The sequence below is a fragment of the Patiria miniata genome, unplaced genomic scaffold (assembly GCF_015706575.1).
Source record: "Patiria miniata isolate m_02_andy unplaced genomic scaffold, ASM1570657v1 HiC_scaffold_1, whole genome shotgun sequence".
NCBI lineage: Eukaryota > Metazoa > Echinodermata > Asteroidea > Valvatida > Asterinidae > Patiria > Patiria miniata.
The window spans coordinates 34,306,625-34,327,309 of NW_024037047.1; the positions used below are offsets into that span (position 1 = coordinate 34,306,625).

Genomic DNA, 20,685 nt, shown 5'->3' on the forward strand with positions numbered 1-20,685 from the left:
CTAAATAATGGAGTGTTCAGCTGGCGATTAAGATGTTAACAACCCTTTTATGGAGATTGACGCGCGCGTGGCACGTTCTGTGCGTTGTCGCGCAGAACGCACCTGGGGCGTTGCGTTTTGAATTTAGAACTATAAAATTCTGACTCACTGGTAGTGTTGCGCATGCCTACGTGAGGACTGTGAACATTCAACCAATAAAACGGTAAGAGGCACTGGATTTTTAGGAGTCCACATTTTATGTGACACTGGAAAAGTATTTAAGACCAGTTAGCCATGTCTTTATCATCCGTTTAAGACCGGCCACGTGACGGGCTCTCGACCAATAGGAATGGTTAAACTGTCTGAGGTATTTATGAATAATTGATTATGTAACTCGTTTATATAATCATTGGAGCATAAGTTTAGGTTGTTCAACTCAATATTGATGGCAAAGAACAATAGGTAAGCTGGCCAACAGAGAGACTGCTGGCATGTTAATCTCCTTTCATCCACTTTGCTGCAATTGGACCACATTGACATTCCTTTCAATTAAAGCTATAGTCCATCATTTGCAGCTATCCAAAAAGTAACTGGCCTAATTATTGTTGAAAAACATACTTGGTTGAAATATAGTAAGGGGACTAAACTCCCTGTGAAATTATTCCTTATGGGAAGCTGTCATTTTGAAGAAATCAACGAAAGAAGTGCTTTCCAACGGTGCGTCTTAAGAAGCACCGTTGGAAATTTCCGTTAGTAGTTCGTTTTTTTCATTCGGCGAAGAGCGCGCAAGCGTTGACACAATGCACGTGGTTGCTATAAGTCGTCGGATCGGTGCGCCACATCGCGTAGCTGCAATCGGCTCAGTAAGAACGTGTCTCGGACGCTGAATTCAAGCCCAATTAATAACATGATTCAGCAACTTTTGATTTGAAATCGAGATCCTAGAATGTTGTTTTTCTTGAAATATACAGCTGAAGCTGAGCTGAAACTTCATCAGGTTAGTTGTTTAGTACCCTTCTTTAGATCTTGAGCACTTTTGTTGCTTTAAACGAACAAAATGCACAGATTACAAATGATGGACTATACATTGTACCTTTAAATGTCTACATGTATATCTCTGGATGTAAGTGTCCAATTGAGATAGGGAGAACAACATTGGGTTGAGAAATAATCATTCTAATAAGCTTATATAAGTTAGTATTAAGCAAAATAGGAGCTTCAATTAAAAAAAAAAATTCTCTAAACGTATTTTTGTTTATACACACTGTATTGCTATGACATCATTCAGACAACAAATGAACCATTATGAAAACAATTTGATTTAGTTTTTTTTTATAAATCTCACGTTGCTATGTGATAATCAATACTAATACAATGAAAATATTAGATGTAAGTTTTTATAAATATGGTGGAAACATTAAATTGATAAAAAAGGTAAAGTTACCTTCATCCTCATTCATGAACATATTCTCTACCAAGTTTGTGATAACTGGTGGGTTATTGGGGATGGAATCTAAGACAACAGCCAATGCAAAATGAGTCTCATGGCTGAAGTATGTCGTGTTGGAAGGAATCGACTCTTCTTGCAAAGCACGTCGCTTGCGACCTGGCTCTGAGGATGACAAGGCTGGAGCCTGTGTGGAACAAACCTACAATGAGAAAGTAAAAACACATTGTGTTAGCCATATGCTTCTTAAAACAGATATTGACAGAGATGGATCAGATATGCGAGCATTGCATAGTGATGCATATTGTGGAAGGTCTCTGGCATTTTTGAAGGGTAACAAAGTGCATCTAAGAACCAGTAGGTGAACACTCAATATTGATATTTGCTTGTGTTATCTCTAGAATGGAAATGGTAGGGTAATTAAAGGGGCTACATTAAAGTCCCGAGTTGGGAATCCTCTGACTCTTGCATTCTATAGCAAGTTGGAGCGTGAACTACATCAGTTACCATAGTTCAACTATGGAGTACCGAAGTGAATACGTCACGCGCACAAAACGTGTGTTCAAGACATTAGCGCGTGATTCAGCCCGTGAACTAGCACGCGCGTACTCCATTCGTTTGCACTACACTTTCTGGTTCTAAATGACGTCACACTTTGGTACTCCATAATGTGGAACTGGAATCCAGGCATGTTTGCATATCACAGGGATGTGATTGGTCTGTGACAAAAAAACCTGAAAATTTATGCATGAAGTGCAAACTCCGGCGAGCGCGAAGCCATTACGGCGTGGGGTTCGGGGCCCGCTTAAGGGCCCCGTAAAATTTTTGATTTTAGATGCTCTGTGGTGCAATCTGAGGCAATTACTGGGGACTTTCCTCTGAAATTCTGAAGCAGAATTGTTTTAATTTTATGAAGAATTTTCCTTTATTTGTTAAAATGTACTCCTGTTCTAATAAAGTTTTTTCTGTACTCAAAGTTGAGAACCATGCTGTTCTCCCCAGGATTTGTTCAAACCTGTGGGGGAATTTTTGTTGTGATACAACAACCTGCGAAGCCACGGCGTGGGTTCGGGGCCCGGCCGGCCGCTTAAGGGCCCCGAAAAATGTTGAACTTTAGAAGCTTTCTGGTGCATTTTAGAGCATTTCAGAGGAGATCTTGTAATATTTTTGTAAAACAAAATCAAATTGTAAACTTAAATCACTTCTGCTTCCGATAACATGCCTTTCAAAATAGCGTCGGTAGTATTGTTGAAAAAAATATTTCACCATTTCTATATTTGTAGTAAAGCAAGGAATCGTTTATATTTCATGTATTTTGTGCCAGGATTATTCTCATTTGCGCCACAAAAATTATCAAGACTAGCCATCAAAAGTGATTAAAACTTGCCTCGCCTAATTAAAAATATAGCGTGTTTCTGCAGGACTGCAGAAACACGCTACGATGTTTCTCCACAGGTTTGAGTTTTGCAATCTCGTCATTTCAATGGAAAATACATACACAGAAAATGAAGATCACGTTCTGTGAATTAATTTGCAGAAATCCTCTTTTTCCATCGATGGTTGTTTGGTATTTTTACTATTTTTACGATCCAACTTCGGCCGATTACACACGGAAAACGAACCTGTGAGTACTTGCAGTAGTCACTGGTTCCGGTCCTTCATCATAGCATTGATTCTGTTAGCACGCGAAGGGTACCAGTGTACCATGTTGCACTCGTCTGCACACCTGCTGACCAGTGCTACACGTGCATCTCAAGTACCGACACAGGAACTAGACCTACATAACCACAACCTCGGCCCCGAGCGAAAAATCACATAATCGCACTAATGGCAACGCATGGTCTTCAACTTCGTTCTCACATTGGGTGTTCAATATGTGCGTGTGGCATACATATCGATCAACGAAGTTTATGTCCGTAAGTAAATTTCGGATATTTCGGCAAGCAAAACTCATTATGAATAATTAATTAGCACATTCTACCCCCCTATTTTCTCAACGGATTCACACGATTCGCGTTGGTGGACTTTTGAGGCCCAAAAAAACGGATTTCCGGAAAAAAACGAAGAAATCACATCCCTGATATCATGCTTTCGATAGCCTTGACAAACTGTGCAAAATGCAACAACCAGCAAAAGCAGAGAGAGATGCCACTGACGTAAAATATCAGTAAATCTAAGTGAAGGTCGGTTCATACTTCATGCGAATACGAATGCGATGGGAATTTGACGTCACAAAGCGTTCCCTGCGAAATTCATCGGAGACGAAATGTGAAAATTAATAGGACTGCTGCAAACTGCAGTTGAAATGTGTTCAACTTCTGGGAATTTGCAGTGTGAAAATGTGCACTGATGTCACAAATTCGCATTCCCGTTCGCTTTTGCGCCGGGTATGGACCAGCCTTGATAATGTCGAATGTGACATAAGTCTGTAGACTGGTTGTTCAAGCAGACAGCTATCACACATGCACATTGGTATGGAGAGAATAATTAATGGTTCAACAGCTGTTTTTGCTCCAACTCCGTTTGTCTGGATTGTACAAATGAAATCAAATTATACCTTTTTCAACTGAAATTCAAAGTCCTGAAAGGTTCTAAAGAGAGGTGTTCCATTTCGTCTTTTGAAATAGTCTTGCTGTCTTGGCAAAAGACTGGATTTTGGATCATGTTGCACTAATGTAGCCAATCCCTGGCAAATGCCTACAAACCCAACAGCAAGCTATAAACAAGATGAACCCCTTCCAGTTGGGGAATTGGCACTCAAACCTGAGAATTTCTAAGTAAACCTCAAGCGCACATTACAAAGGGCATAGTCTGTCAGAGTGCCGAAACTCCTGGAACTAGATTTGATTCATCTACCGCCATGGTGGGTTGTCTACACTTGCCATGGCCTGGATGCCTGGCCTGGATGCCTGACTTGGGCCTAGACTTCTTGAAATAAGGACAAGCGGTCCGCGGAACTAACTTTGCCATGGTGGGATGTCTGCACGTGCCACGGCTGCCTGACTTGGGCCAAGACTACTTGAAGTAAGAATAACCGAGTGAAACCTTTAAACTGCAAGACCAACCTGAACATTGACTTGGTTCCCATCATCAAGGTATGTAATTTGATCCACATCACTGCATGTCTTAGCTGCATCTTGCCATTTAGAGTGATCTACGCAAAGATATGAGATAACACTTAAATAGAACTCATAATTGCATATACCACAAAGCAGGGTGAGGAGGTGACTCAAGGAATCATTACAAACATTTGTTTAATATTATTAACAAATAAAAGAAGTAAGCAAATCAATAATATTAGTACAAATGTGAAAAGTGGACATCACGTTCACGAGTCCAAAGCTCAAAGGAATCATTAGAGAGATGTCCTCAATGACAAGGGAACTCTAGGGTGGAAACTTCAGGCCCTCTGATTTCTATGAAGTATGTCAGGGCATGACAGCTGTGTAGGAGATTGCTGCAGCAGCTTTTATTTCTTATGTAAAAACTGGAAAAAGGAATGTACATAAATCAATCCTTGACTTCAACATTTAAACAGCATTTATCAATAAAGATCAATGTGCTAAGACTCACCTTTGTCCCAGTGGATAAGTCTAGTTCTTGTCTCCGTACAGTCACCCTTTGTGCTTAGACTCACATTTGTCCCAGTAGATAAGTCCAGGTCTTGTCTCTTTTCAGTTCCCCGGTGAGCTTAGACTCACCTTTGTCCCAGAAGATAAGTCCAGGTCTTGTCTCTGTCCAGTTCCCCAGTGTGCTAAGACTCACCTTTGTCCCAGTAGATACGTCTAGGTTTTGTCTCTGTCCAGTTCCCTGGTGTGCTGAGACTCACATTTGTCCCAGTATATAAGTCTAGGTTTTGCCTCTGTTCAGTTCCCAGGTGTGCTTAGACTCACCTTTGTCCCAGTAGATTAGTCTAGGTCTTGTCTCTGTCCAGTTCCCTGGTGTGCTTAGACTCACCTTTGTCCCAGAAGTTAAGTCCAGGTCTTGTCTCTGTCCAGTTCCCTGGTGTGCTTAGACTCACATTTGTCCCAGTAGATAAGTTCAGGTCTTGTCTCTTTTCAGTTCCCCGGTGAGCTAAGACTCACCTTTGTCCCAGAAGTTAAGTCTAGGTCTTGTCTCTGTCCAGTTCCCTGGTGTGCTTAGACTCACCTTTGTCCCAGTAGATAAGTCCAGGTCTTGTCTCTTTTCAGTTCCCCGGTGAGCTAAGACTCACCTTTGTCCCAGAAGTTAAGTCTAGGTCTTGTCTCTGTCCAGTTCCCTGGTGTGCTTAGACTCACATTTGTCCCAGAAGTTAAGTCCAGGTCTTGTCTCTGTCCAGTTCCCTGGTGTGCTAGGACTCACCTTTGTCCCAGTAGATAAGTCTAGGTTTTGCTTCTGTCCAGTTTCCCGGTGAGCTTAGGCTCATGTTGATCATTAATGGTCCCTGCAACTCTGTCTGACCAAGACTGGTGAGATAGTAGGTTGGCTCATACACAAAACGTATCCTGGAATTAAAAATTACATTGTATTTCTTATTTCAAATGGTGTTGACACATCTGTTTTCAATCCTTATTGTCCAGTGTCTTTTAGGTGGTAATTATATATGTTTATGTTAAGTGTCACAGGAAAAAGCAAATCGATGGTAAAGTATGCAACCAAAATGACTACTGGCTTTCTATCCGCTCCGTTCACAAGTACCCCCTCACCGGCAAAGAAAGTACAGTTGGGGGTGACTGACCGATGCCATCTTGCCTGACTGCAATTTTGCGGCGACGCGCGGCCGTACCACTGCGTGTACACGTGCGTCACACACAGGAAACGGTGCGCGTCCACCAGCTACATGTCCCGCCTGTATGTTGTTGCTAGGTAAAAGGGCGCCCTCTTTCGTTGGCGCACGGAGCCCATAGGACAATTGTATAATTTACCTGATTTTCTGAATAAAGTCTTTGCAGTTATTTCCATGAACAGTCTGCTTACAAAAATTAACAGTTCAATACTAAGAGGACATTTTCTATACCCATACAAGAACAAGAACGCAGACAATTATTAAAGAAAAAGAAACAAACAAATATGAGACTAGTTTTGAGAAAATTTCATTCTTAAGTTGTATTGAATTTGTCTGATCACTTTTGAAGGGAAAACACATAGTGTGCAGCAAACCAACCTGTGTCTAAGCAGTCTTGATGTATACGGGATGGTGTAGAGTGGATTGGTGATGTATGGTTTATAATCCAGGGCAGCATCCGATGTGAATTCCTGGTTGGTTCTATTGACATCCAGCAGACCTAGGATGAGTGAACCACCCTGGTGCAGACCTGCAACAACACAAGTAAGGTGGAAGTGCAGATAGTCCTCTACCACCATTGACAGTCCTCAATGCTCATTTTGTTCTTGGTTCTTGGTTCTTGGTTGGTTCTTCTCCTTAATACTCCGCGTGCAAGTTTATACAGGAGGCCAGAAACACCGGGGCAAACCCCTTCTCTTAGTGATAAGTGTTTACTGGGTTCTTTTACGTGCATTTATGCAACACACGGGACCTACGGCTTAACGTCCCATCCGAAGGACGAAGCAATAATGGTTAAGTGCCTTGCTTAAGAGCACAAGTGTCCGCCGGCGGGCTCGAACCCACGTCACTGTTGCCTCTGAAACACCAGAACATGAGTCCGGTGCTCTTAACCGCTAGGCCATGACACTCCACTGATGCCATAGGTGGTTATAGGTTACACTGTGATAGCAGGTGAAGCAGATAACAGTATGGACCCCTTGCACAGTTGCATCTGACATCACACCTTGTATGTGCTACGCATTCTATGGCAGATAGTTCCTCAGAACATTTCTCAGTACAATAATGGCACTAACTATGTACAAGGTGTAATAAAACAAATACATGTACAACTTAGTTAATCGCAGTGTTGGCTGATTTGGATATATTCCCTCCCTTTCACATCAGGGCCCAATTTTATGGCAGAGTCAAAATCACTAGTCAGATTTCATCTCTGTAATGTTGGCTGCATTCCTAAATATCTCAATCATACGGCCACTGAGCAACTCACCCATGCATTTATAACTGCACGCTTAGATTTTTGTAACTCCCTCATGTATAACCTGTCACAACACCAAATCATCAAACCTCAGCGCCACCAAAATGCCACTGCTCGCCTCATCACCTTATCCAGACGCACCACTCAGAGCGCTACAGCTTGCTGTTCCCTGCACCAATCACTCTTGGGGAGACTGGTCTTTCTCACGCGCCGCTCCCGAACTCTGGAACAATCTAACCCTTGAAATTCGTCAGTCGTCATCATTGTCTGTATTTAAATCTTTTCTGAAATCCCAAATGTTTGCCTTTCATTTTTGTGTTTAATGAGTTGGTATTCATTATTTTGTTGCTGATTTTTGTTAATCAAATTTAATTTCATTTTAAATTGTAATTTTCTTGGTTTTTTTTGTATTGTGCGCCATGAGTGTCTTGCTTGGTGGATACCGGCGCCTTATAAATGTTCATTATTATTCATAATGAAAAGTTTGGGGTCCAAACGCGCAAAAGATCAATGTGTGTGAGACAGTTCCACAGCTTGCCCAATTACCTTGCGATTTGCATACCACATGCAACATGCTGGCTACGTGCACTCACACAACTGACCTCTGCAAGAAATCCAGTCATTGGGGGAAAACTTTGACGAAAAAATGATCAGTGGTTTCTTAACCAATGAAATCGAGTCTTATATGAATGGAAAGAGAACTTCATCTTCTTTACAAAACCGCTACCCCCAGTGTGCTCTGACATTGGGTTCTCGAGATACGTTGAGATAAACAACCAAAGGTCTGTCACAAACGGTCATTTTCTGTTCCGCTCCATAGGCAATTGCCTCATACCCCACGTTTTCAATAAAAAAATGATCAGTGGTTTTTCTGCCTTTCCAAGCCAGACATAGATAGACTTAAAGCCAGAAGAATGAATTTTCATAATCTGCAACCCCCAGATTGTGCGACCATCCGTTCTGAAGATACAAGGAATTTAGTGTAAAAATCTTTGTGGTCTTTTCCCCACGTTAAAGCTTTCTGGTTGAGCAGATGCGTGCTACTTTTCATTATGATTACAATATGCAGGGATTTTTCGCTAATGGTAAAAGCAGAGCCAAGAAAGTTGGCCCAGGAGGTAGCTCACATCAGTCAACACCATGGGACCAGTCAAACCATGTTGTATAATACCTACCTCCCTTTGTAGCCACAGTGAAATCAAAGTGGTTTTCATCAATGGCCCTCTTCCTCCTCCTCTGGCTTGTTGGTGATGCCAGAACAAGGTCTGTGCCATTGGGTGATGTCATCATCATATCACTGTCTCCTGTTGATCAGGATAATGCAAGTTTGATGAATGTTTTCAACATTTTTAAGTAATATAAACTATTTTTGATCATTATCTGGCAGAAATCATTAAGCTGACTTACTTCACTAAAACTCTCAAATGAAATATAAACAAACTAAACAAAGAAGTAATTTTCCCAAAGACTATTATACGAGTCACATTCTGCCGGGAAGTGAGTCTTGCAATTATTTGTCTGATGAGGGGGCTTTCCACAACAACAAATTGATACTTTACATTGCCAAGTAAAGATCTTTCTTCTCCATCCACCTCAAACATTGCTTTCCTGTTAAAGGATATTCCTTAAACCTCAAGTTACTCCGGAAGTTCTTAGCTAATGTTTTGTTTTCCACATGCATGCAGCAATGGCAATGGCCTGATATCTCTCATACTGATGTACAAATACTGACCTAACACCATAGTAGTTCCTGCTGATACTGTGACACATAACATAGCTGGGTTGCACATCTTTGTCCAGGTATACAGGGACCTAAAATAGCAGTAAAATACAGAACAGGCACAGCAATGGTTTAAACAAGTCCATGTTTAGTGAAGTCCTTCCATCAAAGCCCACAGTTTAAGGCTGCTTCCACAGTGGCTATGGCAGGTAAACACATGTCTATAGGTAGAAGCTTCAGCTGCTTGCATAGGTGCATGTGTGATCGTAAGCCATAGCCAAGTCATTTGGATACGGCTTGAGTCTGGGGTCAAATGCTTCAAGTCCAAGTCACAATCTCAAGTCACGTAGTTTGATGATGATCCTCAAATCATAAAGAACTTTTGCAAAAATATTTTCATTTATAATTTTGGGTTTAAGTGAATAAAAGTAGATGTCATTTCACACATATATTTGTACCACTTGATTCATTAAAGTAAAGTCCCAATCAGCAGAATTTGTGAAACTTGTACAGTGTAACAAGCATCAAGAAAAGTTAGCAACACCTACATTACACCTGACCACTAACATTGAGTATACAAGAATCTGTGCTAAATGAAGTCTACACTGACCATGCCACAACATTCGGATGTTGTCTTATTAGCAGTCTGACCCCCTGTTCAGACAAGCGTTCCAGAGTCGCACTGAACCAAATAGATTAGGAGCGACTTGAGGACGACCCAATTAGATTTTGGTTTAAGACAGGCAAACTTAATACATTGGAGTATATTACACAAAAAAACAAACACATGACCTTAGCAACAAGCTGACATTGTGCAGCGTTGTCGATGCATATGGGCTGCGAGCGCGTTCCTTCAATAAACGCCTGGCCGTGTATGAAGAATGCGTATTACGACGCTGATTGACTTTTCAGAGCGTACTAGCTCTCGTTATCTTTTGCACGTCACGTCACGCATGAATGTTTGTTTTTTTCAAGACTGCGTGATGCCTGTACCATATTAATACTGGATGTCTCGGTTTTTCGCTGACAAATTGTATATTGTGTTGTATAGGGACAACAGAGGTACGTACATTTAATATAAGTTCTTGCTCTATAACACGACGTCGAAATCTCGTGTTTAAAAGGATTGATTCTGCAAACAGAAAACTTTCAAATTTTAAGCACTGCATCGCGTGTTAAACACATCGACTGCAGTCCTAATTTATGAAGGTCACTAATATATACACACATTTACATATATTTGCATTGAGTACGGCTCATAACTAGAGCGACGTCTGAAATCAAGTCACTCCTGTGTCGCTCTGAACGACTCCGACAGTCGATCCTTCGCCATCTGGCGCGTCTAGCCACTCCTAATTGTTTCAGACGTCAAACTTTTCATGTACTTAATTCAATCTTACCTTTTATTTTGTTCAGTGCGACTCTATAAGGCCTGTCTGAACCGGCATGACAAGGTTTCATTGATATTTATGGCATTTCATAAAACCTTACAAGTAGATTTCTTGAATAAAGTCTTGATCATGTATCATTCTTTGATTCAAATGTAACCGGCCCACAGACTTACTTCCCAGGTTCCATATTGAACTTGGCAGCTTTCTCAATCACTTCCCCCTGGCTGGAGTCCTTTGGTGCCTTGAAGTCAGTGATGTTGAACCTTTCTTCATTGTCACCAGCACGGACGATGATCATTCCTTCCTCTATGGTTACTGAGCCAGAGGAGTTGCCTCCAACCACCATGCAGGGCACAACATCATCTAGGAGCGACGCTGAACTACTCACACAGTATTCTATAAGGTAGTGTGGAAGGAGATATTGAAACCTTGAGGAAACCTTGAGGAGGTTTAATTGCAGAGGGGGAGACATGGGGGCCACTGCATGTACTACGAGACATTAGGATTGTTGACACCCGCTACGAGGGAAAACAGGTACCTCGTTGTCTCATAAGTCAAGTCAATCACAAGTCCAACACTAGTCCAGGTCAAATCAATTTGAAGTCACTTCATCATGACTTCAAGTAAGAATGGGATGAACAGTTTCAAAGAAATATCTTTTGTCACAGTGCCTTTGAATAGCTTGTGACTTGACTTGTGTCTATATGACTTTGTACCGACTTGCAACGGAGTTGTAAGGATTTGTGATGTACTTTACTACAATGCTGACATTGATTGATAAAGGAATCTTGTTCTGAATTGCTCGACTGGTGGGGGGGGGGAAATTACATCGTTACAATTGTAAAGAGTATGACATTAATTCAAAGAGGTGTTCGGTATTGCTATAGGTATATTGTTATTTTCTCTAGTATCATACAAGTTAGATCCCATTTTTTCAACTGATATAAATGTGACAGTCTACCAATTGCGCTGTGGTCCACTGGTTATGGTGTTTGACTCACGTTCCATGGTACATGGGTTCAAACCCTGACGGGGAAAATGGTGCTTGTGTTCTTGGGCAAGACACTTTACTACAATTGCCTCTCTTCACCTAGGTGTATAAATGGGTACCTGTGAAGGTAGAGACTAGACTGCGCTGATCTCGAGCTGCTGCAAAACTGATCAGTGGCGCACCCAGGATTTGGCTTTTTGGGGGGGGAGGCTCAATTTTTTGTTCAAATTTTGTAGAAGTTTAATTTTTTTCCAAAAATGTTTCCGAAACTTTGGCCGCAGAAAAAAATTGGGTTTTCTTTTTTTTGTAGGTGGACTTTTTTGTTGTTGGTGGCGCCACTTGCACCCCTATTTTACTACTCGAAAATAGGCCACATACATATCACCAAGGTCAAAAATAATTGTAAAGCACTTTGAGACCTTTGGTATAAAGCGCTATATAAGCACATTATTATTATTCATTATTAATTGCAAGACGTCCTACCGTAGCGATTAATGGACTCATCCTGTGGTTTGGACCAGGAGGTACCAGTCTTTGTTGGGTCTTCGCTTTTCTCCACATCGGGTGGGTAAACATCCTCCTCAAACTTCTTGCTAAACATGGAGGTGGTGTTGACATCATCTGCAGTTGGCTCTTCCATAAGGACAGTCACGCCTAGGGAATACAAACATGTACGGCCATCAACAAAGGTCTCCTTAGTAAATCAATACATGTGTGGTCCAGTCTGGACAATTAGCATTTGATATATGATGGACACAATAGGAGAGTGCTATTTGGTTAAGGATGAATCAAAAAAACCATATTAACAAAACAAAAAGCTCCCTCACTACCGTGTCGACAATAAAGCAAAAAGGATACCAGGCTGTCTTCCTGAACTTTATTTGCATTGGATATGCATGAAATATAAAGTATCACCAAATTCTGATGATGTGTATCGAGGCCTTCATTATTGATGGAATTTCGGTTTCAAATATTGATAACCTTCGGAGTACGTACCTACTGAGATGGAGTACCTCATTAGATATATAGCTGCCAGCGTAGCTGATTGTTGGTCTGTTTGTCTGCATGTCAGTCTATCTCTACCTACCATCACATTCTACTATGGTTTCCAAGCCTGCTCCATTGATAGCCTTCAGAGTCACATAGTATGTAGTGTTGTGATGCAGTAATCCTGTTAGATCACTGTCATTTTGTCTGTTTGTTTGTCTGTATGTCAGTCTAACTCTACCTACCATCACATTCTACTATGGTTTCCAAGCCTGCTCCATTGATAGCCTTCAGAGTCACATAGTATGTAGTGTTGTGATGCAGTAATCCCGTCAGACCACTGTTAGTAGCTGTCTGGTTCAACCCAATGTTGACAAAGTCTTGCAAGTCTGTTGCCCCTTTGGATGTTCCTATCGCCCAGTGATGCTCCTAAAAACACAATTTCAGATACTATTACGATGGGATCCATGCATGCATATAGTGGTCCTCTTTTGGCAAAAGTACCAATTTTTACAGTGAATGGCGCGCAAAGTTTTCTAAGTTTTGCACTATGTACTAATTAGGAGTGTCATGGCCTAGCGGTTAAGAGCACCAGACTCATGCTCTGGTGTTTCAGAGGCAACCATGGCATGGGTTCGAGCCCGGGCCCGGACACTTGTGCACTTAAGCAAGGCACTTAACCATTATTGCTTCGTCCTTTGGATGGGACATTAAGCCGGAGGTCCCGGGGGGTTGTTTAAGGCCGTAAAAGAACCCAGTAACACTCATCACTAAGAGAAGGGGTTTGCCCCGGTATTTCTGGCCTCCTAGTTATACTCCCTTGTAGAAGTCCTTAGGAGAAGAACCAACCAAGTACCAAGTACTAATTGTTTGCAAGGCCTGACTCTAGAACAGCAACGGTATGAGCTTCCAGCATGGGTGTGATCCCTGGGTACATGGAAACATGACATTATGACTTCTGAGTAGCATCCCATCAACAGACAGTGAGTGATGGAAAGATTGCCATCAGTGCAGTCTTCTGGAGGTTGGAGCTTCAAACTCTGCTCCGGCCAATTTCTTTGCTTAAACTTATATCCCTAAGCAAATGCATTTGTAAATACACTATGAAATTCATGAAGTGGTATCCGCTGATCATTTTACCTTGACCATGCTCTCCATGTCGATGAAACTCCACAGCACACTGATGGTAGAGTCTGAAGACTGGAATGATGTTGGCGCAGACTGGTTAAGATTGACATCCAAATAGAAAAAGAGATCCAGCTTTGGTGGTGTGTCATCAATGTAGAAACCATTGGAGGATGCTGACACCGATTTCCCATTTCCTAAGAAAGTTTTCACTGGGGGGTTGCCAAAAAAAAATCATCTACTAAAATTGGCTCATGTAAAATATGGTATCAGAAATAGTCAACAAAAAAAAAATCTACTGCATCTTACTATAATTCCCGGAATCTCTGTGCATCAATCTGTGTTTCCATTATCTCCTGAACCGGGCACTATATGAAGTTGAAAATCGGCAGGTATATTGCTCAGCACCCAAGAATATGCAGTGTCAAGTGGATGAGCGATTCTCAAAGAAGCTGCAAAAAAAAGCAGCATTTTCGGAGTGCTAGACCATACAAATGTGTATAATATACAGACCTGCACCGCTGCACATTTTGAATGGGCACTGATGTACTCTACACTGCGCCACGGACACGGGTAAACACACGTGCAAATGGTGGTTGGCTGTATGGGCTTGACCATTTCTTGAAGGGGGAAGATTGCGCAACGGTGAGGTGGGCCTCAACCATTTTTTGAAGGGGACGATCGCACAACTGGGAGGTGTAGATAAGGTGCGATGTTATACGGGCACTGCGATCTATACCGCCATGTTTGCGGGTCTACCAGAGGCCAAGCAATTTGCCAGTTCCAAACAGGCACGTTTGGAACAGGCACTGCACTAGATAGGTAAACTATGATAAGAAACAGTCTCTAAACAACATGTGATGGATAAGTACAGTTTGGTTACAAAACATGTTCTTGAGTAAGTATGTGACTCTCGCTGTAAACAGTCACAGGGAAGTTGTATTACCATTTGGGAAAAATCTCTCAATTTGAGGATTATTCCATTTATCTCACCTGTCAGGAAGAATGGGAGTGATCCCTCATCTTGGTTTGAAGGTGGCGTTGTTGCATTAGCCTCGTTGTCAAGGGTGGTATTGGATAGCTCCAGTCTTGGCAGAGTCAGGTTGGTCAATGTGAAGGTGATGGGAACAGCATCCAGGGAACATGAGGGATCACACTGGTAACGATCACACGGATGGATGCAAGGAACGCATGGCCTGACAATCTGTACAAACAGCGAGTGTTTCCAAGACAGTCATTCCATGAGTAACAAGAACGTTGATTGCTGATATATGGGGTTGGTTACTGAAACAAGCTACAGGTTTATCAACCTGACCTATGATAAGGGCCTCTATGCTCTAATGTCTTAAAAACGGCTATAAAGCACCATTCATAAATGCCTAAGATAGTTTAACAATTCCTATTGATCTCGAGCCTGTCACGTGGCGTGGGGTCCGGGGCCCGCCCAAGGGCCCGGGAAAAATTTTGAAATGTAGATGCTCTGTGGTGCATTTTAAAGCCTCCTGGTATGCCCATGGATTTCTCCATGGTATGCCTGGGCCAAGTATTGGTCGAAAATGTTTTGCAATTTATGCATGTTTTTAAGTTAACTTTTCCTTCATATTGGCTTGAAACTGCCTAAATGGCCAACTTGTATATGAAAACTTTGAAATTCGACCACGTTTTCCATATTTTAACTCCTTACTGCAGATGATACACATCGTCGTCGCGTGTCCCGGCTTCTGATCGAGTCCCCTAATTTCTGCCCATTAACCATATGTTCCATCCAAATCCATTTCCACGGATTCGTAACCTGAGGATCGGTCTTGTCAATGTCCGTATCAAACTCCAAACCTCTTTGGATAATAACACATTTGTGTTGCACTGACATCTTGCGGAATTAATAATGTCAAAATACGTTCGAAACATTTGAAACGACACACTAACGTACGTACGTACGTATCAGCACTAGCGGAATACGCAGCAGGCCTGCGTGCATGCAATGAATTGAAATGCACACATGAACTTTGCCCCGCATGATGCCCTCTACCGGCACGGCACGGCGACAATTTACTAGTCTTATTTCAAGGCTTTATATTTGCAACAAGACGATGTTTACAGCGAGTTATTGTGGAGATCATCGCGTGTCACTACATGCATAGACACAGGAACGGCCGCAAAGAGTCCCAACGCGCTTCATGGCGCATGTGTGAATATTCATATTTATCTGCAGTCAATCACAGCGCAATGACTGCTGGTTCCCCGGATGCTGTTTACACGTTGTGTACACACGCGGCTTCGAGCTGAAAAATGCATGCACATGGCATCGTATAGTACACACGTACGTACACACAGTACATGTACGGTACATGTATATGTACATTGAATACTCGCTTGCACGCACCCCATCCCAGAACTACGTGTATGTTGTAGAGAGCGGATCGCGTACGTTCGGCGGCGGCGGAAAATAAAATAAACAGAAATAAAATCAATGCTTACGCGCAGGGAAAAAAGCGGGGGGAAATCTGGACCATCGGAAGAAAAAAAGCGGAAAACAAAATGTGGCACGCTGAACAAAAAAGCGGAAATCCGCTAAATAGCGGAGATTTCACACCCCTGTCATAAAGACATGGCTGGCGAAGACATGGTCTTATTAAACACTTTTCACATGAAATTTGGACTCCTCATAAAATCTAATGCCTTTAACCATTTTATTGGTGGAACGTTCATAATCCTCGTTAGACATGCGCACAACTACCAGTGAGTCAGTATTTCATAATCCTAAATTCACAATGCACTCGCCACAGCTGCATCTGCGCGTCATCGCACAGTAGGCGTGACGAGCACGCCACTCTCAATAAAAGGAGTTGGACACTCCATTATATAGCTAGAGGGGTGTTCATGAAGTATAATTGTCGAACAATAACGTTGTAAATTTATAATTTTTGACTTTTGGACCAAAAAGTTTAGATTTTTGACCCAAAATTATTAATGGGAATAAATACGTGCTTGGTCGGTACTAAACACCATGTGTAAGACCAGTTGGAGTCTGGATGCTGATAGTTACCCTCGCCTTTGGCTCAGGTAATTATCAGCATCCAGACTCCAACCGGTCTTAAACATAGCGTTTAAAAGCGGCCAAGCACACATTTATTCCCTTATTAAATGTATAAAGTTTTATCACCTGCAGAGCGACAGACTTGAAGCTGGAGACATATCCATTACAAAACCCTTTATAATACTCAGAAATACTAAAACTGGAAATTGTCTGGAGAAACAAAACATCTATTGAAAAGGGTAAAGGTCACGCCTGGCCTTACCTCTTCAAATGGCACAATATCTGTGGCTCCTGCTACTGAGCCAACACCAGCAAAGTAGCGTGAGACAGGACTGGTTCCAGCCCTGAATGGTGCTCCGTAACGACACAGGTTGCTCTGATCAGGCGACATCCTATAACAGAAGAAACCGACAGAGTATTCTAATGAATGTAATGGTCATAAATGCTGTGGTAAAACCAATTAACAACAAGACTAGGCTTCCTGAGTCAAGCTGGACCATTGCTTTGTAGGATGACTATATGCTGACCCTTCCAGTACAGCAAAACCTTTAAAGGAATAATAATAATAATAATAATACTGAAGTCTTATATAGCGCACGTATCTACCAACAATTAGGTACTCAAGGCGCTGGAAATTATGTCGATTATTAGAGACAGGTAAATGAAGTACATGTACATGAGAAATATGAGAACCATTATGTAGCACCTTTATAATGGTTTACAAGGTGCTGCGGCGCATTAAGCAGCCACTGCCAGAAACACCGGGGCAAACCCCTTCTCTAGCGATAAGTGTTACTGGGTTCTTTAACGTGCATTACACAACACACGGGACCTACGGCTTCACGTCCCATCCGAAGGACGAAGCAATAATGGTAAAGCGCCTTGCTCAGGAGTGCAAGCAACATTTTCCCACGGTCAGGATTCAAACCCATGTACCACATCACACGAGTCGAACACCGTAAAATTAAAATTGACTTCCAACTATTCTTTATTTTTTTAGGTCTTTATAATCACTCTTGAAGATAGAAGGCACAGAATGTGTCCTATTTCTTTTTTTAATAAGATGTAACAGGGACATGAACAAAATTTTGACCCAAATGACCCGTAAATGTGTTATTCAAAGCACACTTTAGAAAACCCAGAAAATGACAAAATTGTTTGAAACAGAACAAGAAAGTTGTACAGACCTCAAATTTCTAAGTGTTGCTGCAACAGCTGGAGGATTGAAGGGGTCTTGTAGCTCAGCGATGTAGCTGTCTCGATTGAAGACATGAAGGATGAGCTTAGTAGATGAGGACAGGACTGGTATGCCAGTCAGTGAAGAGAGGAGTTTACCATCAACGTACACTTCAAAGGACCATTCATCCTGTAACAATAGAAATCCATCACAACTGAGATTTTCAAGATTGAATTATGTTCTTTGAATAAAAAACCACAAGGAATTTCAGTTTGTCAGGAACAAGGGTTTAAAAAAAATGTGTGTGATAATATTTTTGTTGCACAATTGTTAAATATGTATCTACTCTGTAGGATTGCAATTAGCCAGCTGACCCCAGTATACTCATTGTTTGTATAATTAACCCCATGCGTACGGGAAGCGGTCATGGCCACGGCTGCTAATCCTCATTGGAATGCAGTTGCCAGCTGTGGTATGCCGTGGCACACAGCTAGTGGGTAGTTCCACAGCTGCTGCTTTTGTGCAGTCCCGCTACCACACAAAGGCTGTTCAGTCATGCGGGCCACTTGCTCTATGTGTGGAGGAATGTCCCCATTACACACCGTCCTTAAGGGGTTAAGCAGGACGTTGTGGGTTAAAGTCCCATCCAAACAAGTTCGTGCATTTCTTCACACAAGGTCTCAGAAAGAAATGATGAGCATGTTGATGGACAGAAATATACAATTCTAATGTTCATTTGTGAAATCGATGTTCCTTAAAAGCATGAAAAAGTCTCTATGAAGCACAGTTAAAATACCTCATTTGCATCAAACGGCATGACTCTGATGTGGACTGAGAAATGATGCTCCTCTATTGATGGATCAAAGTCAAGATCTATGACCTCCGATGTCATTCGCCAGGCATCCTTCAAATAACGACACCACAGAACAGCTTGAGATGCACTACCATCTAGAAAAGAATAGGCAGACTCTGTTTCAACTTGGTGTGTGGTACATTGATCCCCATGTCATTATGGAAATTGTCCATGAAGGTCAAATTGTTACTTGAGGTAGGAGCTCACAAGAATGAAGAGACAGAAAAAATGAACAAAAAAGAGTAGATAGTCATTACTGATGGTGAGGATCACAAGAGCACAACAAGAAATGTAGACAATAACTAGATAGTTTAGGTTTGTAATAGCCTTAGAGCTATTAGAGTTTACAGATAAAGGGGGCCAAAAAAGTGAATAGGAAAAATGCGGAAGGGCTTAATGGATTAGAGTTGGACATGTCAGACATAAATCACAGCTGTGATTGGTCAGAACACCATGGGGTGGGGCTTAATGGATTGGTCTATTATCTTACCTGGATAGATTTCAGACATAAATCACAGCTGTGATTGGTCAGAACACCATGGGGTGGGGCTTAATGGATTGGTCTATTATCTTACCTGGATAGATTTCAGACATAAATCATGGCTGTGATTGGTCAGAACACCATGAGGCGGGGCTCAATGGATCGGTCTATTATCTTACTTGGATACAGTTGGACATGTCCGACATAAATCACAGCCGCGATTGGACAGAACACCATGGGGCGGGGCTTAATGGATCGGTCTATTATCTTACTTGGATAGAGTAGGACATGTCAGACATAAATCAAAGCTGTGATTGGTCAGAACACCATGGGGTGGGGCTCAATGGATCGGTCTATTGTCTTACTTGGATACAGTTGGACATGTCCGACATAAATCACAGCCGCGATTGGACAGAACACCATGGGGCGGGGCTTAATGGATCGGTCTATTATCTTACTTGGATAGAGTAGGACATGTCAGACATAAATCACAGATGTGATTGGTCAGAACACCATGAGGTGGGGCTCAATGGATCGGTCTATTATCTTACTTGGATAGAGTTGGACATGTCAGACATAAATCACAGCTGCGATTGGTCAGATCACCATGGGGTGGGGCTCAATGGATCGGTCTATTATCTTACTTGGATAGAGTAGGACATGTCAGACATAAATCACAGATGTGATTGGTCAGAACACCATGAGGTGGGGCTCAATGGATCGGTCTATTATCTTACTTGGATAGAGTTGGACATGTCAGACATAAATCACAGCCGCGATTGGACAGAACACCATGGGGCGGGGCTTAATGGATCGGTCTATTATCTTACTTGGATAGAGTAGGACATGTCAGACATAAATCAAAGCTGTGATTGGTCAGAACACCATGGGGTGGGGCTCAATGGATCGGTCTATTGTCTTACTTGGATACAGTGGGACATGTCCGACATAAATCACAGCCGCGATTGGACAGAACACCATGGGGCGGGGCTTAATGGATCGGTCTATTATCTTACTTGGATAGAGTAGGACATGTCAGACATAAATCACAGATGTGATTGGTCAGAACACCATGAGGTGGGGCTCAATGGATCGGTCTATTATCTTACTTGGATAGAGTTGGACATGTCAGACATAAATCACAGCTGCGATTGGTCAGATCACCATGGGGTGGGGCTCAATGGATCGGTCTATTATCTTACTTGGATAGAGTAGGACATGTCAGACATAAATCACAGATGTGATTGGTCAGAACACCATGAGGTGGGGCTCAATGGATCGGTCTATTATCTTACTTGGATAGAGTAGGACATGTCAGACATAAATCACAGCTGCGATTGGTCAGATCACCATGGGGTGGGGCTCAATGGATCGGTCTATTATCTTACTTGGATAGAGTAGGACATGTCAGACATAAATCACAGATGTGATTGGTCAGAACACCATGAGGTGGGGCTCAATGGATCGGTCTATTATC

The 20,685-nt window shown here is 42.1% G+C and overlaps 1 protein-coding gene across 1 annotated transcript in view; it reads right to left on the reverse strand.

Moving 5' to 3' along the window:
• LOC119729086 overlaps positions 1 to 20,685 on the reverse strand; it is a 195,881-nt gene that overhangs the window by 11,951 nt on the left and 163,245 nt on the right. Inside the window, 14 exon segments of the mRNA XM_038201595.1 lie at positions 1,424 to 1,628; positions 4,492 to 4,580; positions 5,768 to 5,910; positions 6,570 to 6,720; positions 8,622 to 8,750; positions 9,179 to 9,258; positions 10,731 to 10,953; positions 12,032 to 12,202; positions 12,781 to 12,964; positions 13,676 to 13,872; positions 14,654 to 14,864; positions 16,960 to 17,089; positions 17,885 to 18,063; positions 18,671 to 18,822. Coding sequence (XP_038057523.1) covers positions 1,424 to 1,628; positions 4,492 to 4,580; positions 5,768 to 5,910; positions 6,570 to 6,720; positions 8,622 to 8,750; positions 9,179 to 9,258; positions 10,731 to 10,953; positions 12,032 to 12,202; positions 12,781 to 12,964; positions 13,676 to 13,872; positions 14,654 to 14,864; positions 16,960 to 17,089; positions 17,885 to 18,063; positions 18,671 to 18,822 — 2,244 coding nt within the window.